At 45.5% G+C, this 16,347-nt stretch overlaps 1 protein-coding gene across 3 annotated transcripts in view; it reads left to right on the forward strand.

Annotated features, from left to right (window-relative positions):
• Positions 1-16,347, forward strand: part of CMC2 (C-X9-C motif containing 2) — a 77,355-nt gene that overhangs the window by 34,776 nt on the left and 26,232 nt on the right. The window contains exon 5 of one of the 3 annotated variants that reach the window (XM_053399569.1): positions 222-484. The exons of the other annotated variants lie outside the window; for them this stretch is intronic. Coding sequence (XP_053255544.1) covers positions 222-257 — 36 coding nt within the window. The 3' untranslated portion in view covers positions 258-484. Of the gene's footprint in view, positions 1-221; positions 485-16,347 lie in introns of those variants that run through there. 3 annotated transcript variants of the gene reach the window in all.

The following is a 16,347-nucleotide window of genomic DNA, read 5'->3' on the forward strand; positions in this document are numbered from 1 at the left end:
TCATATACCATATTCCTATGATTTAGATCAGGAATGGCAATGTGGTGGTCACCAGTTGTTATGGACTACGATCCCCCCATAATATCTGATCACTGGCCATGATGGCTGGGGCTGATGGTGGCAGCTGTAGTGCAAAATGTCTAGAGGGCACCATGTTGGCTACTCCCAGTCTTACACCAATGGTTATCTAATTCAGTATTTTCTATCTTGACTGGCCACAGGTCTCTCGGATCTCAAGGATAATTATTTCCCAATAAGATACTTTTAACTGGAGGTGCGAGTATTCAACAAGGAATCTTCTACATGAGCAACTAGGAAGCTACCTCACACCAAATCTGATCAAATGGTTCATCCAGTCCAGTATCATCTGCCACAACTAGCAGAAATTGAATCTTGTCCCAAGACTGAACCTGGAGCTTTGTGCATGCAAAGGATGTGCATCACTTTAGCTATGGGCCCTCCCTAACATTTGCTTTATTTAAAAGTTATTTTATTATCATGGTTGTATGGCAGCTTTGCTAGATATGCCTGAAACCTTTAAATAAAGCTAAGAAGGAATTGTGAATGGGAAAGGGAGTCTCTGAGGTTTGATTTAACATTGTATTGGCATACCACTTTTCAAGCAAAGAAAATGAGCTCAAAGTGGCTCACAACAACAACAGAGCATTAAAAAGATATTAAGAATGCCACTGGAGGGAGGGAGGGGAAAGGGGTATCTGAGGTAAATCAACCAAAAGGGGGTGGGGTGCGGAGAATAGGAAACGGGCTTTTGTTGCTGTTATTATTATTAATAACTGACTGTCTATAGCTACCAGTTAATAATTATTGCGTGGGATACGAGGAGGGGCTGAATATTATAATTAATAATTGAATTTTGTCAGCTACCCACCAATACTTGGGAACGTTGTGAACAAACCGATGCTGGAAGGGAGTGATTATTAACATTAACATTTGAATTCAGATAGCCGCCATCAATGAAAATAATTGAATTCTGATAGCTACCCATCAGTAGTACATTGTTACCTGGGAAGCTTATAAAGAAACCGAATGCTAAAAAGTGGGGCTGAAATGAAACCCCTCTCTGGCGCGCCTCTGGAGGGAGAGGGAAGGCGTTGGGTCCCCGGAGGAGCGGGAGAGGGGAGGGCACCGCCGCCGCCGCCGCCGCCGCTTACCTGCTGCTGCTGCTGCTGCACACCATGGGCCTTGCTGAGGTGCATGCTCAGCGCCGGCGGGTTGGGCAGCACTTTGCCGCAGCCGGGCACCGTGCACAGGATGTTGCTCCTGACGGCCCGCGAGAGCTCCGTCACCGAGGGCCTCACCAGCTCCCACGGGCTCGACGGCCGCTCGCGGGGGCCGCGCGGCGCCGAGCGCGGAGGGCGGCCGAGACCCAGGCCCAGGCCGGGCCGCCGAGCGGGCGGCGCCCGTGACACGGCTGCTGCGGCTCCTCCTGCCCCCGCCGCTGCTGCTGCCGTAGCCGCCATGTTGCTCTCGGCCGTTCCCGATCCGCCGACCGGCGGGGCACTTCCGGTGGCGGGAGGAGAGGGAGAAAGAGCGTGGAAGGGAACTCGGCGGAGAGACTGACAGGCAGCTCATACATATTTATACCTGGCGTTTTCCATATTCATGAGGGGCCCGCGTTCTACGAAGCAAGTCTCACACCCAGTTTGCTCCTAGTGCCTTCCAGATATTATCCGCGGCTGGAAATAAAAGACCAGCATTTTCTATCTCTCCATTTGTAAAATGGAATATGGCTTATTGATAAGTATGTGGACAAAACAGGGTGGTCCCCCCCCCCATTCAGCAGTTGCATATGAAAGATCTTGGGTTCTGAGGCCTGAGCGCAACTGAGAACCGATAGGTAGAAATTCTTTTGTTATTTGCAAAAGTTTGTTTGGGGTCTCCATAAAAGGCGGATCTACACGGATCCTCATGGATCCTCCACTTTTTAAAAAATAATTCCAACAAATGCAGTGTCAAATCACACTTAGAAGGCACGCCTACAAACTGGACTATAAAAAACGTGGATCCAACACTTTGCCGCGCTGCAGCACCACAAAAACATGGATCCGAGGCACGGATCCTCATGAATTCATATGATTTTTATATTGAAACAAAATGAAAACACCATGCTACTGTAGACCACATCTTAATCTGTAGGAGGAACCAAAGAAATCACGCATCCACTGTTTCGTGGTGCCGCAATGGCGCAAAAACATGGTTAAAAAACACGGATCCTCATGAATCCTAATGATTTTTGTACTAGATCAGCCCAAACTCACTGTCAAATTACACATCATGGCCAGGGGCACAGCATCCACCACAGAAATCACAGGTCCATGGCTTCCTGGCCATACCGTGGCCCAAAAACGTGGTTTTCAAGAACAGATCCTCATGGATCCTCACACTTTTTGCATTGGGACAACCGAAAGTCACTGTCAAATCACACATCATAGCCAGGGGCACAGCCTACACCACAGAAAACTCGGATCCACTCCTGCCTGGCCATACTGTGGCCCAAAAACGTGGTTCCGAAGCACAGATCCTAATGGATCCTCATGATTTTTGCACTATATCAGCCCAAAGTCACCATCAGATCAAACATCATGGCCAGGAGCACAGCCTGCACCACAAAAATCACGGATCCACGGCTTCCTGGCCACTCCGTGGCCCAAAAACGTGGTTTTCAAGCACGGATCCTCATGGATCCTCACGCTTTTTGCATTGGGCCAACCCAAACTCACCGTCAAATCACACATCATTCCCAGGGGCACAGCATCCACCACAAAAATCACGGATCCACGGCTTCCTGGCCATACCGTGGCCCAAAAACGTGGTTTTGAAGCACGGATCCTCATGGATCCTCATGCTTTTGCATTGGGCCAACACAAACTCAATGTCAAATCACATATCATAGCCACGGGCACAGCCTGGACCACAAAAATCACGGATCCACGGCTTCCTGGCCACTCCATGGCCCAAAAACGTGGTTTTCAAGCACGGATCCTCATGGATCCTCACGCTTTTTGCATTGGGACAACCCAAACTCACTGTCAAATCACACATCGTGTCCAGGGGCACAGCCTGCACCACAAAAATCACGGATCCACGGCTTCCTGGCCACTCCGTGGCCCAAAAAAGTGGTTTTCAAGCACGGATCCTCATGGATCCTCACGCTTTTTGCATTGGGCCAACCCAAACTCACCGTCAAATCACACATCATTCCCAGGGGCACAGCATCCACCACAAAAATCACAGATCCACGGCTTCCTGGCCATACCGTGGCCCAAAAACGTGGTTTTGAAGCACGGATCCTCATGGATCCTCACGCTTTTGCATTGGGCCAACACAAACTCAATATCAAATCACATATCATAGCCACGGGCACAGCCTGCACCACAAAAAACTCAGATCCACGCCTGCCTGGCCATACCGTGGCCCAAAAACGTGGTTTTGAAGCATGGATCCTCATGATTTTTGCACAAGATCAGCCCAAAGTCATCATCAGATAAACAACATGGCCAGGGGCACAGCATCCACCACAAAAATCATGGATCCACGGCTTCCTGGCCATACCGTGGCCCAAAAACGTGGTTCCGAACCACGGATCCTCATGGATCCTAACGCTTTTTGCATTGGGCCAACCCAAAATCACTGTCAAATCACACATCATTCCCAGGGGCACAGCATCCACCACAAAAAACTCAGATCCACGGTTTCCTGGCCACACCATGGCCCAAAAACGTGGTTTCGAAGCATGGATCCTCACGGATCCTCACAGTTCTTGCATTGGGCCACCCCAAACTCACTGTCAAATCAAACATCATGTCCATGGGCACAGTCTGCACCACAAAAAACTCGGATCCACGGCTTCTTGGCCATACCGTGACCCAAAAACGTGGTTTTGAAGCACGGATCCTCAAGGATCCTCACACTTTTCGCATTGGGCCAACCCAAACGCATTGCTAAATCACACATCATGTCCAGGGGCACAGCCTGCACCATGAAAGTCACGGATCCATGGCTTCCTGGCCACTCCGTGGCCCAAAAACGTGGTTTCGAAGCACGGATCCTCATGGATCCTCATGATTTTTGCACAAGACCAGCCCAAAGTCACCATCAGATCAAACATCATGGCCAGGGGCACAGCATCCACCACAAAAGTCATGGATCCATGGCTTCCTGGCCATACCGTGGCCCAAAAACGTGGTTTTGAACGTCGGATCCTCACGGATCCTAACGCTTTTTGCATTGGGCCACCCCAAATTCACTGTCAAATAACACATCATGTCCAGGGGCACAGCCTGCACCACAGAAAACTCAGATCCACGGTTATCTGGCAACGGCATGGCCCAAAGATGTGGTTTTGAAGCACGGATCCTCATGGATCCTCACGCTTTTCGCACTAGATCAGCCCAAATTCACTGTCAAATCACACATCATGGCCAGGGGCACAGCCTGCACCACAAAAATCACGGATCCACGGCTTCCTGTTCATGCCGTGGCCCTAAAACCTGGTTTTGAAGCACGGATCCTCATGGATCCTCACGCTTTTTGCACTAGATCAGCCCAAATTCACTGTCAAATCACACATCATGGCCAGGGGCACAGCCTGCACCACAAAAATCACGGATCCACGGCTTCCTGGTCATACCGTGGCCCAAAAACGTGGTTTTCAAGCACGGATCCTCATGGATCCTCACGCTTTTTGCATTGGGCCAACCCAAACTCACTGTCAAATCACACATCATGGCCAGGGGCACAGCTTACACCACAAAAAACTCAGATCCACGGCTTCCTGGCCACTCCGTGGCCCAAAAACGTGGTTTTCAAGCACGGATCCTCATGGATCCTCACACTTTTTGCATTGGGCCAACCAAAACTCACTGTCAAATCACACATCATGGCCAGGGGCACAGCATCCACCACAAAAATCACGGATCCACGGCTTCCTGGTCATACCGTGGCCCAAAAACGTGGTTTTCAAGCACGGATCCTCATGGATCCTCACGCTTTTTGCACTAGATCAGCCCAAATTCAACGTCAAATCACACATCATGGCCAGGGGCAAAGCCCGGACCACAACAACTGAAATCCACGGCTTCCTGGCCACTCCGTGGCCCAAAAATGTTGTTTTGAAGGACGGATCCTCATGGATCCTTACGCTTTTCGCATTGGGCCAGGCCAAACTCACTGTCAAATCACACATCAAGTCCAGGGGCACAGCCTGCACCACAAAAAACTCGGATCCACGGCTTCCTGGCAACTCCATAGCCCAAAAACATGGTTTTGAAGCACGCATCCTCATGGATCCTCATGCTTTTGGAGCATCTCCACGCCCATTGTTCTGCCCAGACACTGATGTCCAGCACCAAGGGCCTTTTGGTGGTTCCCTCACTGTGAGAAGCAAAGCGACAAGGAACCAGGCAGAGGGCCTTCTTGGTAGTGGCGCCTGCCCTGTGGAATGTCCTCCCATTAGATGTCAAAGAGATAAACAACTACCTGACATTTAGAAGACATCTGACGGCAGCCCTGTTTAGGGACGTTTTTAATGTGTGACTTTTTAATGTATTTTTATTTCATTTTTTGGGGGGAAGCCACCCAGAGTGGCTGGGGAAACCCAGCCAGATGGGCAGGGTACAAATATATTAGTAGTAGTTGTAGTAGTACTTTGTAGGATTTGATAATCTTTATAGGTCTTTTAAATTTCTAATCTATCTATATATCTATCCCCTCCCCCTTTTCCCTTTCTGTACTTCCCTATCCTTATAAAATTGAATATATATATATATATTTTTAAAATTTACGGCTTCACAGTTTTCTTGGTCACCCCATATTCATTACCCGACCACCTATGCTGCTCATGGCCAGATCACTTTGGGGCACTGCCATGCTGTAAAAAGATTCTCATGAAGCACAGATCCCCATGGATCCTTAGGTTTTTTATGTTTGGTCACCCTGAAATCACTATCAAATCACACATGATGTATATGAAGACAGAATGAACCACAAAAACCACAGAGCACAGCCAAGGAACAAACACTATATTAAATACTTTAATCCTCATGGATTGGCATGATTGTTAAATGGACTCCACCAAATTATATTGTAAGATCACACCAATGTCCATGGAATGACCGAAATACAAACACTATCTGAAATGGTTCTGCATTAGCAAGAACATTGAATTAAAATGACATTCATATTCATAGCTTCCACTGTGAAGAACAGCACCTGGAAATTTTTGACGCTGCTAAACCTCAAGAGTATCCAAGGCAGAGATTGTGATGATCTTACCTGTGAATGTAAATTATCAAACCAACTAGATGGAGACCACCAAAGTAACCATGAAAAACAATCACCTGTCTTGCGTCAATTCAGCTACAAATGGTTCTGGGACAAAAGTTGGTTGCTTTGCGGGGGTGGTAATTATAAATGGAGGTTTAACTGCAAGTTTTCTTGCCAACAGATTTTGTCAGTGCAAACTTTGAAATAGGGGGTTTCCAACGTGGTGCCCATGGGCATCATGGTACCTGCTGACAGCTTTCCTGGAGTCCACCACGTGTTTTTAGAAAAAGAACAGGATTAGTGGTGAATTGTGCCCAGCATGACTTCAGATTGTTCATAGTACATTTGATTGACTGCAGGGACTTATGAAGGGGCAGCGGGGTGATGGTGCCCCGGGGTGCCATGCTGGGGGGAGAGTGACAGTACGGTCGCTGTACCGGCTGCCACTTGTGCGGCGTCCATGTGGGCTGCTGCTCTTGCAGCAACTGTACAGGCAGCCCCTCTCGCAGTGACCGTATGGGCCATATGGGCAGCTGCTCTCGCGGTGACTGTACAGGCTGCTGCTCGCGTAGCGTCCATACAGGCAGCCCCTCTCACGGCGGTCGTACAGGCTGTATGGGCAGCCGCTCTCCTGGCGACCATACGGGCTGCCACACGCACAGCGGCCATACGGGCTGCCATGCATGCACAGTCCGTACAGGACATTGTGTGCGCACCCATCAGCCAGGACTTGTTACCATATTATAGCTGCCACAAAATCTATCAGCATGCCACCAGAACCAGGGAAGCCTTGCCAGTTGCAGCTCACACAGTTGAAGTGAAATAAAAGACAGAAGAGTAGATCGGGAAGAAAGTTCCCCAGGCTGCAGGAAAAGATAACAGTAGCTCCAGCAGCTGACTCAGTGCAGGCTGCTGAGGGGTTTGGCTCCTTAAGATCACCAACTGACTATGAGACACCTGGAAAGCACTCAGCCTCAGATGACCTCCACTCCAAAAAGTGGGAAAGAGGATTTAACAGTGACCAATATTGATTCTTTTGATAGCAGCCCCATATTCTCAACACAAAGTGAGAAGTGTTTGGACAAATCACTGATTTGTACATCAGTTTCCCCATGGCACAACTGTACCTTCCCCACACTCAGTCTACAAACCATGGGACTTGTGGGTTCAGTTGGCAACATCCGTGTGTATGACTATGACATAACCACACTGAAAGGATCAAACTGGATAAATGATCGCATAATAGATGCCTTTCTTGCCTCCAGGGTGATCATGGCCAAAGAGCTAGGTCATGATGGAACAATTTTCCCACTTACCATACTTGCCACTTCATGCAGATATGTCAAAGATTGCCAGTGTAAGCTCTGAAGAACTGTTTGAGATTTGGAGTGCTAAAGAAAGATGTTTTGATTATTCCAGTAAATGACAGAGAAGTCCACTGGATACTGATAGTAATCATTTTTAAAAGGAAGACCATGTTCTATCTAGATTCCAAACATGGATTGAACCACTCTGTGATTGATGCAATAACATCCAATTACAGTTCATACAAAAGGATATGGCTGCCATTAGACCCTGGATTGCAAAAGAAATAATACAGTACTGTGAGGAAACCTTTTTTAAAAAAAAGTAATATTTATTAATAATTTCAAAATTACAAAAAAAAAGAAAATAGAGAACAACTACAGTACATGAAAAGAGAAAAAAAGAGAGAAAAACGCAAAAACATAAAAACCAATACAACAATACGGCAAAAAAGGAAATAAAACAAAAAACACAAATCCCGGGTTACATATCTCCAACTTCCATTTGCTTGTTTCATTGACCTCCTCACACCTCCCTTTTTGTATTCTAGTTTAGTTAATTATTTCAGCAAATTCTTTCCATCTTTCTCAATTTTTGTTAAATAATTTATCTTATCAATTTAACCTATTATTTAACTCAACAGATCCTTTCCATCTTTCCCCATATTCTGTTATTCAAATTACCTTAATTTATTTAACCTTGTCTTACCATAAAACGCCTTAAGGCTTAAAACTTAATGCTCAGTTATCCATAACTCCTGATATATTCTGCTAGAGTCATATAGTTTCCTTCTAACATTTTCCCTAATATTCATTCATTTTAGGCTAATTCCCCCAATAAAAAGTTTTCTTTATAAATTTTCTTCCAATCTTCATCCAGCGTCTCTTCTTCCTGGTCCCGGGTCGTGTCATTCCTTACTGTCCATTCCATCTAGTCCATCAACCTGGAAGTCTTATGTCCGAGGCTCTTAAGTCTCTTCCATGCCCCTTCTGCAAATCTTCTTCTTTTTGTTTATACTTGCCCTTTTCCTTGTCGATTGTTGGTCTCTTTCTTAATTTCTTCCCTTTCTCATTGGGGAGCAGATCTCTGGGGGATTCAAATCCAAAATTGTCTCCATCTCCCTTCATCAAAGCCGCCCATTCCCCACAGTTCCACTCTCCACAGTCATCAGTGTACTCCAAAAGATATTTAAAAGCATATTTCAAAGTCTCTCCAAAGTTAAGAACCTCCTCAGCTCCAGACTCCCCCTGGCCCACTCCAACTTCAATCTTCAATGACAGCGGTTTATGCTCCTGTAGGGCCTCGGGTCTCTCCATTTGTAATGTTTGAGATGCGGCCACATCCTCCTCCATTATCTTCTGCACTTGCCCAGTCAATACAGGTTCATAGGTTGGTCCTTGAATGGTTTCTGTCTCAATATTCCCTGCTTGTCCACAGTTATTAACCACAACAGTCACCAAGTCCATTTTCTCATTCATCAAATCCATCTTTTCATGCATCTGTTCCAGCAAGGCATTTGTCTTGCATAAAGCAAGCACCCAAACTTCCTTCCTGCTCATACTTTATCAAGGTCAAACAAGTCTGGTCCCACGATCTTAATCTGACAGTTGTTGAGTCCTCAAGTAGACTGTAGCAACAATTTAACAGGCTCCCTCTAGAGGAAGCAATTTCTATTTGTATCCATTTCTTTAAGGCAAGTCCAGCAAAGGAAAATTATTTTCATTTTTCAGATATTTTGTTTCATTAGAATGCAAAAGGCAACATTGGAATCAGTTTATTTCTCTTCTTTAGTTATCTGTCAAAATATTCCATTCACAGTCAATGGACCTCTCCCATTATTTCTGTCTCTGACACCCCGTTCCTGTGGGAAAACCTATTTCGAAAGAGAAGACAAATATTTTCAAGTGGAAATTGATGCTGTTCCTCCCAAAGAGACAAATCTTGAACGAGAGTTACATTACTGTGTCTCGATCATGCCCAGAGGGATGGAAGGATACACTAACCTATTGCTCAGATATTTTACCTTCCTTGTTCGAAGGCTGCTGGTCACTATGTTTCTTGAAGGAAGGGTGCAGGAGGCCCAGTGGTGACCTAACTATGGTTTACTGTGAAGGAAACTGCAAGGACTGGTACCACTGCTTTCGCATAGCCATTGATTCAAAAGATCTTCCAGAGGTTTTCGTGTGTCCAGACTGTCAATCCACTGTGGCCAAATAGATTTTGAAACTGCGAACTGTCATATTCCACAGGTTGGTATAATACAGCAAAATCCAAGCATATAGTTTTCATCATCATGGCAGGGATGGTCCTTTTCCATAGAATTCTTATTTATGGAGTTAGTTTTTATATCCTGCTTTTCTCTACTTGAAGAAGTCTCAAAGTGGCTAAAAATCTCCTTTCCCTTCCACCCGCACAACAGACACCTTGTGAGGTAGGTGGGGCTGAGAGAGTTCAGAGAGAAGTGTGACTGGCCCAAGGTCACCCAGCAGTTGTATGTGGAGGAGCAGGGAAGCGAACCCAGCTCACCAGATTAGAGTCCACCCCTCTTAACCACTACACCACAGAAACGTATCTCTTAAAACTCTAGAGCAAGCTGTTCAGTTCAGCCTCGTAGTGATACTGATTTGTGGAGGGAAGGTTGGTGATGAGCAAGATCTGTTCCCATTTCCCAACACAGAGACCATAGAGCAGTTTCTTTTGGGGGCTGATCCTGCAGAGTGTTTCTGTTCAGAATTTCTGTGGCAGAAATTGGCTAAGTGCCTTTATAAACATTCAGCTTCTCAAATCGAACCCCATCATGAATCTTTCAGGTGTAGCTGTTGGAGGTGGAGGGCAGAGAAGGTGCTAGTCCTTACCTCCCTCCTCCCAGCCCCATGATCCGTTGCCCAATGGGCTGAATTTCAGGGCTTTTGCATGTAAAGGGCAAGCTTGTTCTTTACTTGTTTAGATCTTTAAACTTGGGAACAGATATTTGGCTCCATGACCACAATGACCAAAAGGGTCAGCTTCTAGAGGACTGTAAAGATCATGATTGTACTTCCCCTACCCTCAGCCCTAACTCCGTTGAGTATTTTTTGTTATGAGACTGAGTGTTTGGGGCTGATGCCGTAGCATTCTTGTCTGGGGGCTTGATGGAAAAACAGAAAAGTGACCCTCACCTAACTCTCCAATGCCCTTCAACAAGAATGCTGTAGGAAATATTGCTAAGCCCAAAGGGAGGCAATAATTTGCTTCAGCTCACCTTGTTAATGGCAGAGCAAAAGCTATGAGTGTGTCATTCTCAATCAGTCTACTTTCAGGACTGATTTTAGAACCCTCTTATATCAGGCCACATGGTCACTGGAGGTGGCCCCATCATGCAAACATGACTATCCACACAGGGACCATCTATTTTTGTTTTTTTCTGATACTGGATTTTAAGTTACAGATACATCTTTTAAAACAGCTGTCAGTATATCACACTGTATTCCACTTGCCTTCCAAAGGAACATGTGGCTCTCCCCACATAGCGGGTTAGGTTGAGACTGCTGATCCAAAGTGATCAGTAATTTTTACGGTAATTACAATCCTGCTTTCCCTTGTACCAGCTTACCTTGACTTTGGTAAGGCCTTTGAAAAGGTCCCCCATGATATTATTGCAAAACAACCAGTAAAATGTGGGCCAGACAAAGCTACTGTTAGGTGGATTTGTAATTGGTTGACGGGCTGAACCCAAAGATTGCTCATCAGTGGCTCACCTTCATCCTAGAAAAAAATGACTATTGGGGTTCCACAAGGTTCTGTCCTGGGCCTGGTGCTATTCAATATTTTTATAAATGATTTGGATGATGGAATAGAGGGCGTGCTAATCAAATTTGCAAATGACTGCAAACTGGGAGGAGTTGCTAATACACCAGAGGACAGGGTCAGAATTCAAAATGACCTGAATAGCCTAGAGAGCTGGGCCAAAACCAACAATATGGAGTTCAATAGGGAGAAATGTAAGGTACTACACCTGGATAGAAAAAATGAAATGCACAGGTGGGGGACACTTGGCTTGACAACAGTACCAGTGAAAGGGATCTGGGAGTCTTAGTCCACCACAAGCTGAATATGAGTCAACAGTGTGATGTGGCAGCTAAGAACGCCAATGCAATTCTGGGCTGCATCAATAGGAGTATAGTGTCTAGATCAAGTGAAGGAATGCTACCACACTATTCTGGTTGGTCAGACCACACCTGAAATACTGTGTCCAGTTGAAGAAGGATATTGTCAAGCTGGAACATGTCCAGAGGAGGGTGACCAAAATGTAAAAGGTCTGGAATCCAAGCCCTATGAGGAGAGAATTAGGGAGCTGGATTTGTTTAATCTAGAGAAGAGAAGATTAAGGAGTGACATGATAGCCATGTTTAAATATTTGAAGGGATGTCATGTTGAAGAGGGAGCAAGATTGTTTTCTGCTGTTCTAGAGACTAGGATGCAGAATAATGGATTCAAACTATGGGAAAAGAGATTCCACCTGGGCGCGGTAATCCAGTCAGGGAAAAAGGGAGGCATACTATGTTTAGGGCACTGTTTCCAGCCCCTTCCCCTTTTCGGGGTGAGCATAGTGGATCCTAAAAGGGGCTGCTCAGTCATGGATACAGCTGCTGAGCTGCTCAACTGCCTCATTCCTTGAGTCAGAACGACTGAACGCCCATGTGTCGGTTCATGACTAGGGGCTTCACATTCCTGCCCCCGTAGCCATTTAGTGATCGCCATGGGGGGAGGGTTTGGGGGGGTTGGGTTGGGTTTTTGGAAGATGCCTGTGCGTGAATTTGTTTTATGTGTGTAGATCAGTGCACACTGACCAACGCACAGTCTTCGCAGTAGGGCTCTGTTCTGATGGCATGAGTAGTCACGACGAACTGGTGAATCCTATCTGCTGCAGCCTTCATCTGCCTTCACAGCTGTTGTAACACACTGCTTGTTATCACCCGTCTGTCCTGCCGTTGAGGACTTCTTGGATCATTCATTGTCTAGCTCCTTCCCTGTTATGTACTAAGCTTGGATCCTAGAACAATAGGCAAGTAGGATCCTAGAATGCAAGAACTGACTGGCTTGCAGGAAAAGACCAATCAGGCTCCAGGAGGGAAGCAGAATCAGCCAGTCAGACGGGACTCATTGTGTAAATAATGTATATAAAAGCCTGAGGTTTTGGGGGAAATTCAGTCACTGTTTTACAAGCTGCAATAAAGAGCATGAAATCACTACAGGACTCTGAGCATATTTAATTTTCTTTGACCTTACCACCTTGGGTGACCCTGCTGGGAGTACGAGATTCCCAACGGCTTCGCTCACAAGGGTCATAGGAATGTGCAAGCCCACTCACCATGACAAGTGAGAGAACTGAGATAGATTGCACTGAGCCCTGGTCTCATTAGACAAAGTGTTCCACCAAAAAGGCTCTGGCTCTGGTTGAGGACAGCTGGATATGTTTTGGGCCAGGGACCACCAGTAGGTTGTTGTTAGATGAGCGTCACACTCATGGGGGTGTATTGGAAGATAATTCCCACAGATAAGAAAGGTCACAGACTGTTTAGGGCTTTAAAGATTAGCACCAAAACATTGAACCTGATTTGATACTCCACCTGGAGCCAATCCAGCTGATGAACAACCAACTGAATGTGGGCTCTCCACAAAGTCCAAGTAAGAACTCATGCATCTGCATTTTAGACCATTTGGAGTTTCTGGAGCAGTCTCAAGGGTAGCCCTGCATCTCTCTCTCTCTCTCTCTCTCTCTCTCTCTCTCTCTCTCTCACATTTATACCCTGCACTCCCCGGCTCAGGTGTACAGCAAGTTAAAGTAGTCTAGTAGAGTGGTGCCTCGCAAGATGAAATTAATTTGTTCTGCGAGTTTTGTCGTCTTGCGATTTTTTTCGTCTTGCGAAGCACGGTGTCGGAAAAGTTTTGGAAAAGCTTCAAAAATCACCAAAGTCTTCAAAAACCTCAAAAAAGGCTACCACACCGCGTGCTACGAGTTGCTCCTCGAAGTCAAGTCGCAACTGTATTAACGGTGTTAAGAAAAAGGAAACAAACTTGCAAGACGTTTCCGTCTTGCGAAGCAAGCCCATAGGGAAAATTGTCTTGCGAAGCAGCTCAAAAAACCAAAAACCCTTTCATCTTCCGAGTTTTCCGTCTTGCGAGGCATTCGTCTTGTGAGGTACCACTGTATGCAGGTGACTACTGCATGGATCACCATGGCTAGGTTGGAAAGGGACAGGTACGGTACCGATTGCCTAACCTGACATAGATTCGAAAATTCCAGTTTGGCTACATTTGTGACCAATGCCTCCATAGAGACAGAAGCATCCAGGATCACACAGGGACTCCTGATGGCAGCTACAGGTGACTATTGCGCCCCATGAAGAGCTGGGAGCTGGCAAACCAAACTGAAATTATTCTGGCCCAGCCATTGGACGCCCATCTTTAAAGGATAGAGATTCAGCCAACTCCGTTTCCTCCATCCCAGCACACCCACCTAAAAATTGGCCAATATATCCAGGGTAGCATCTGGCCAGGGCCATGAAGCAGTAGATCCATGATGTTTGTGGTCAGATCTGTGGTTATGTACAAGATATGTGAATAAAGGGTGAATTTGGGGTTCCCCAATGCAAAAAGTGTGATGATCCATGAGGATCCATGCTTCAAAACCATGTTTTTGAGCCATGGAGTGGCCAGGAAGCCATGGATCCGTGATTTTTGTGGTGCAGGCTGTGCCCCTGGCCATGATGTGTGATTTGACAGTGAGTTTGGGCTGTCCCAATGCAAAAAGCGTGAGGATCCATGAGGATCCGTGCTTGAAAACCACGTTTTTGGGCCATGGAGTGTCCAGGAAGCCGTGGATCTGAGTTTTTTGTGGTGTAAGCTGTGCCCCTGGCCATGATGTGTGATTTGACAGTGAGTTTGGGTTGGCCCAATGCAAAAAGCGTGAGGATCCATGAGGATCCGTGCTTGAAAACCACGTTTTTGGGCCATGGAGTGGCCAGGAAGCCGTGGATCCGTGTTTTTTGTGGTGCAGGCTGTGCCTCCGGACATCATGTGTGATTTGACGGTGAGTTTGGGTTGGCCCAATGCAAAAAGTGTGAGGATCCATGAGGATCCGTGCTTGAAAACCACGTTTTTGAGCCATGGAGTGGCCAGGAAGCCGTGGATCCGTGATTTTTGTGGTGCAGGTTGTGCCACTGGGAATGATGTGTGATTTGACAGTGAGTTTGGGTTGGCCCGATGCAAAAAGCGTGTGGATCCATGAAGATCCGTTCTTCAAAACCACGTTTTTGGGCCACGGTTTCGCCAGGAAGCCGTGGATCCGTGATTTTTGTGGTGGATGCTGTGCCCATGGCCATGATCTTTGATCTGATGGTGAGTTTGGGCTGATCTAGTGGAAAAATCATGAGGATCCATGAGGATCCGTGTTTTTTAACCATGTTTTTGCGCCCCTGCGCCCCCCCGAAACAGTGGATGCGTGATTTTTTTGATGCTTTCTACAGAGTAAGACATGGTCTACAGTATCATGGTGGTTTTATTTAATTTGAATGAAAAAATCATATGAATTCACGAGGATCCGTGTAGATCCGCCTTTTACGTTTTTCCGTTTGTTTGCAACTTGTGTACATCCATGGGCGTAGCCAGGATTTATGTTGGGGGGGCAGGCTTCATTTTAGGGGGCAAATCCTCAGTTTATTAACCCCTGCCGACGCCCATGTGTACATCCTCAGATGAACTCAGTCCCATTTTACACAGGGACAATGCGCAAAAAAAAAGTATGAATTTTTCCATATGTATGAAACTATGGATGTCATTAACACTGGAATACAGATCTCTACATTCCAAATCTACCTGTTAAATGAACTCAAATTCATATGTACACACAGTGCTTTTTCTGGGGGGACACAGGGGTACGCATACCCCTAAACGTTTTATGAATCTTTGTACTTTTGTCCATTTACTGTATTTATTTTTCCCAATTTGAACTATAAAATTGTGTTTTTCTTCCAAGTCAAAATGAGTACCCCACAACATGTGAATTAACTTCAAAACAGGTTTGGACATTGAATAAGAATAGGAAGAAAATCTAAAAAAGGCTTATATTAAAGAAGAAGGAATACCGTTAGCAGTTGGATTAAATATTCATTAATGTCAGTGTTTAACCTTTAAAAATTCAAAATAATGATTTTACATCTATAGTAAATAAATCTTTGATTCTCTAAAATATGCTGTGTCTCAACCTTCTTTGGAAATCTGATTGTAATTCAACAGAGGCACACATACTTGATATAAAAGAGATACTACCAGTTTAATGGGGCCAGTTACATGCTCAGACTTTGCAGTGCTTTGAATCAGGGTATTTTGTTATTCAGAGGGGGTTGCTGCTTCAGAGTTTGTCTCATTATACTGTACACAGCTTGAGTTTTGTATACATCATATCACTATCACTACTGATGACTACATTTGGAGGTAAAACAGCAAGAATGTGTAAGCCACTGGACTAGAGAACAAGGAAATGCATTACTAATTCCAGTTCTTCGATAAGCACACTACTGTATTAAATGGGAAGTGGCAGTAAAATGTAATAGCTTTATTTACTCTTGTGAAAAAACTTGGACACAAGCAGTTATAAGCTTTCATTTATTTAATCACACAGCTTTTTTAAAAACTAATATTACAAGCACCATGTTTATTATAATTTTAATACCATATCAATAAGAATTTTGAAAAGTTGCCTGAAAAGTTAAAGAT

This window comes from Podarcis raffonei, chromosome 8 (assembly GCF_027172205.1).
Source record: "Podarcis raffonei isolate rPodRaf1 chromosome 8, rPodRaf1.pri, whole genome shotgun sequence".
Taxonomy (NCBI): Eukaryota; Metazoa; Chordata; class Lepidosauria; order Squamata; family Lacertidae; genus Podarcis; species Podarcis raffonei.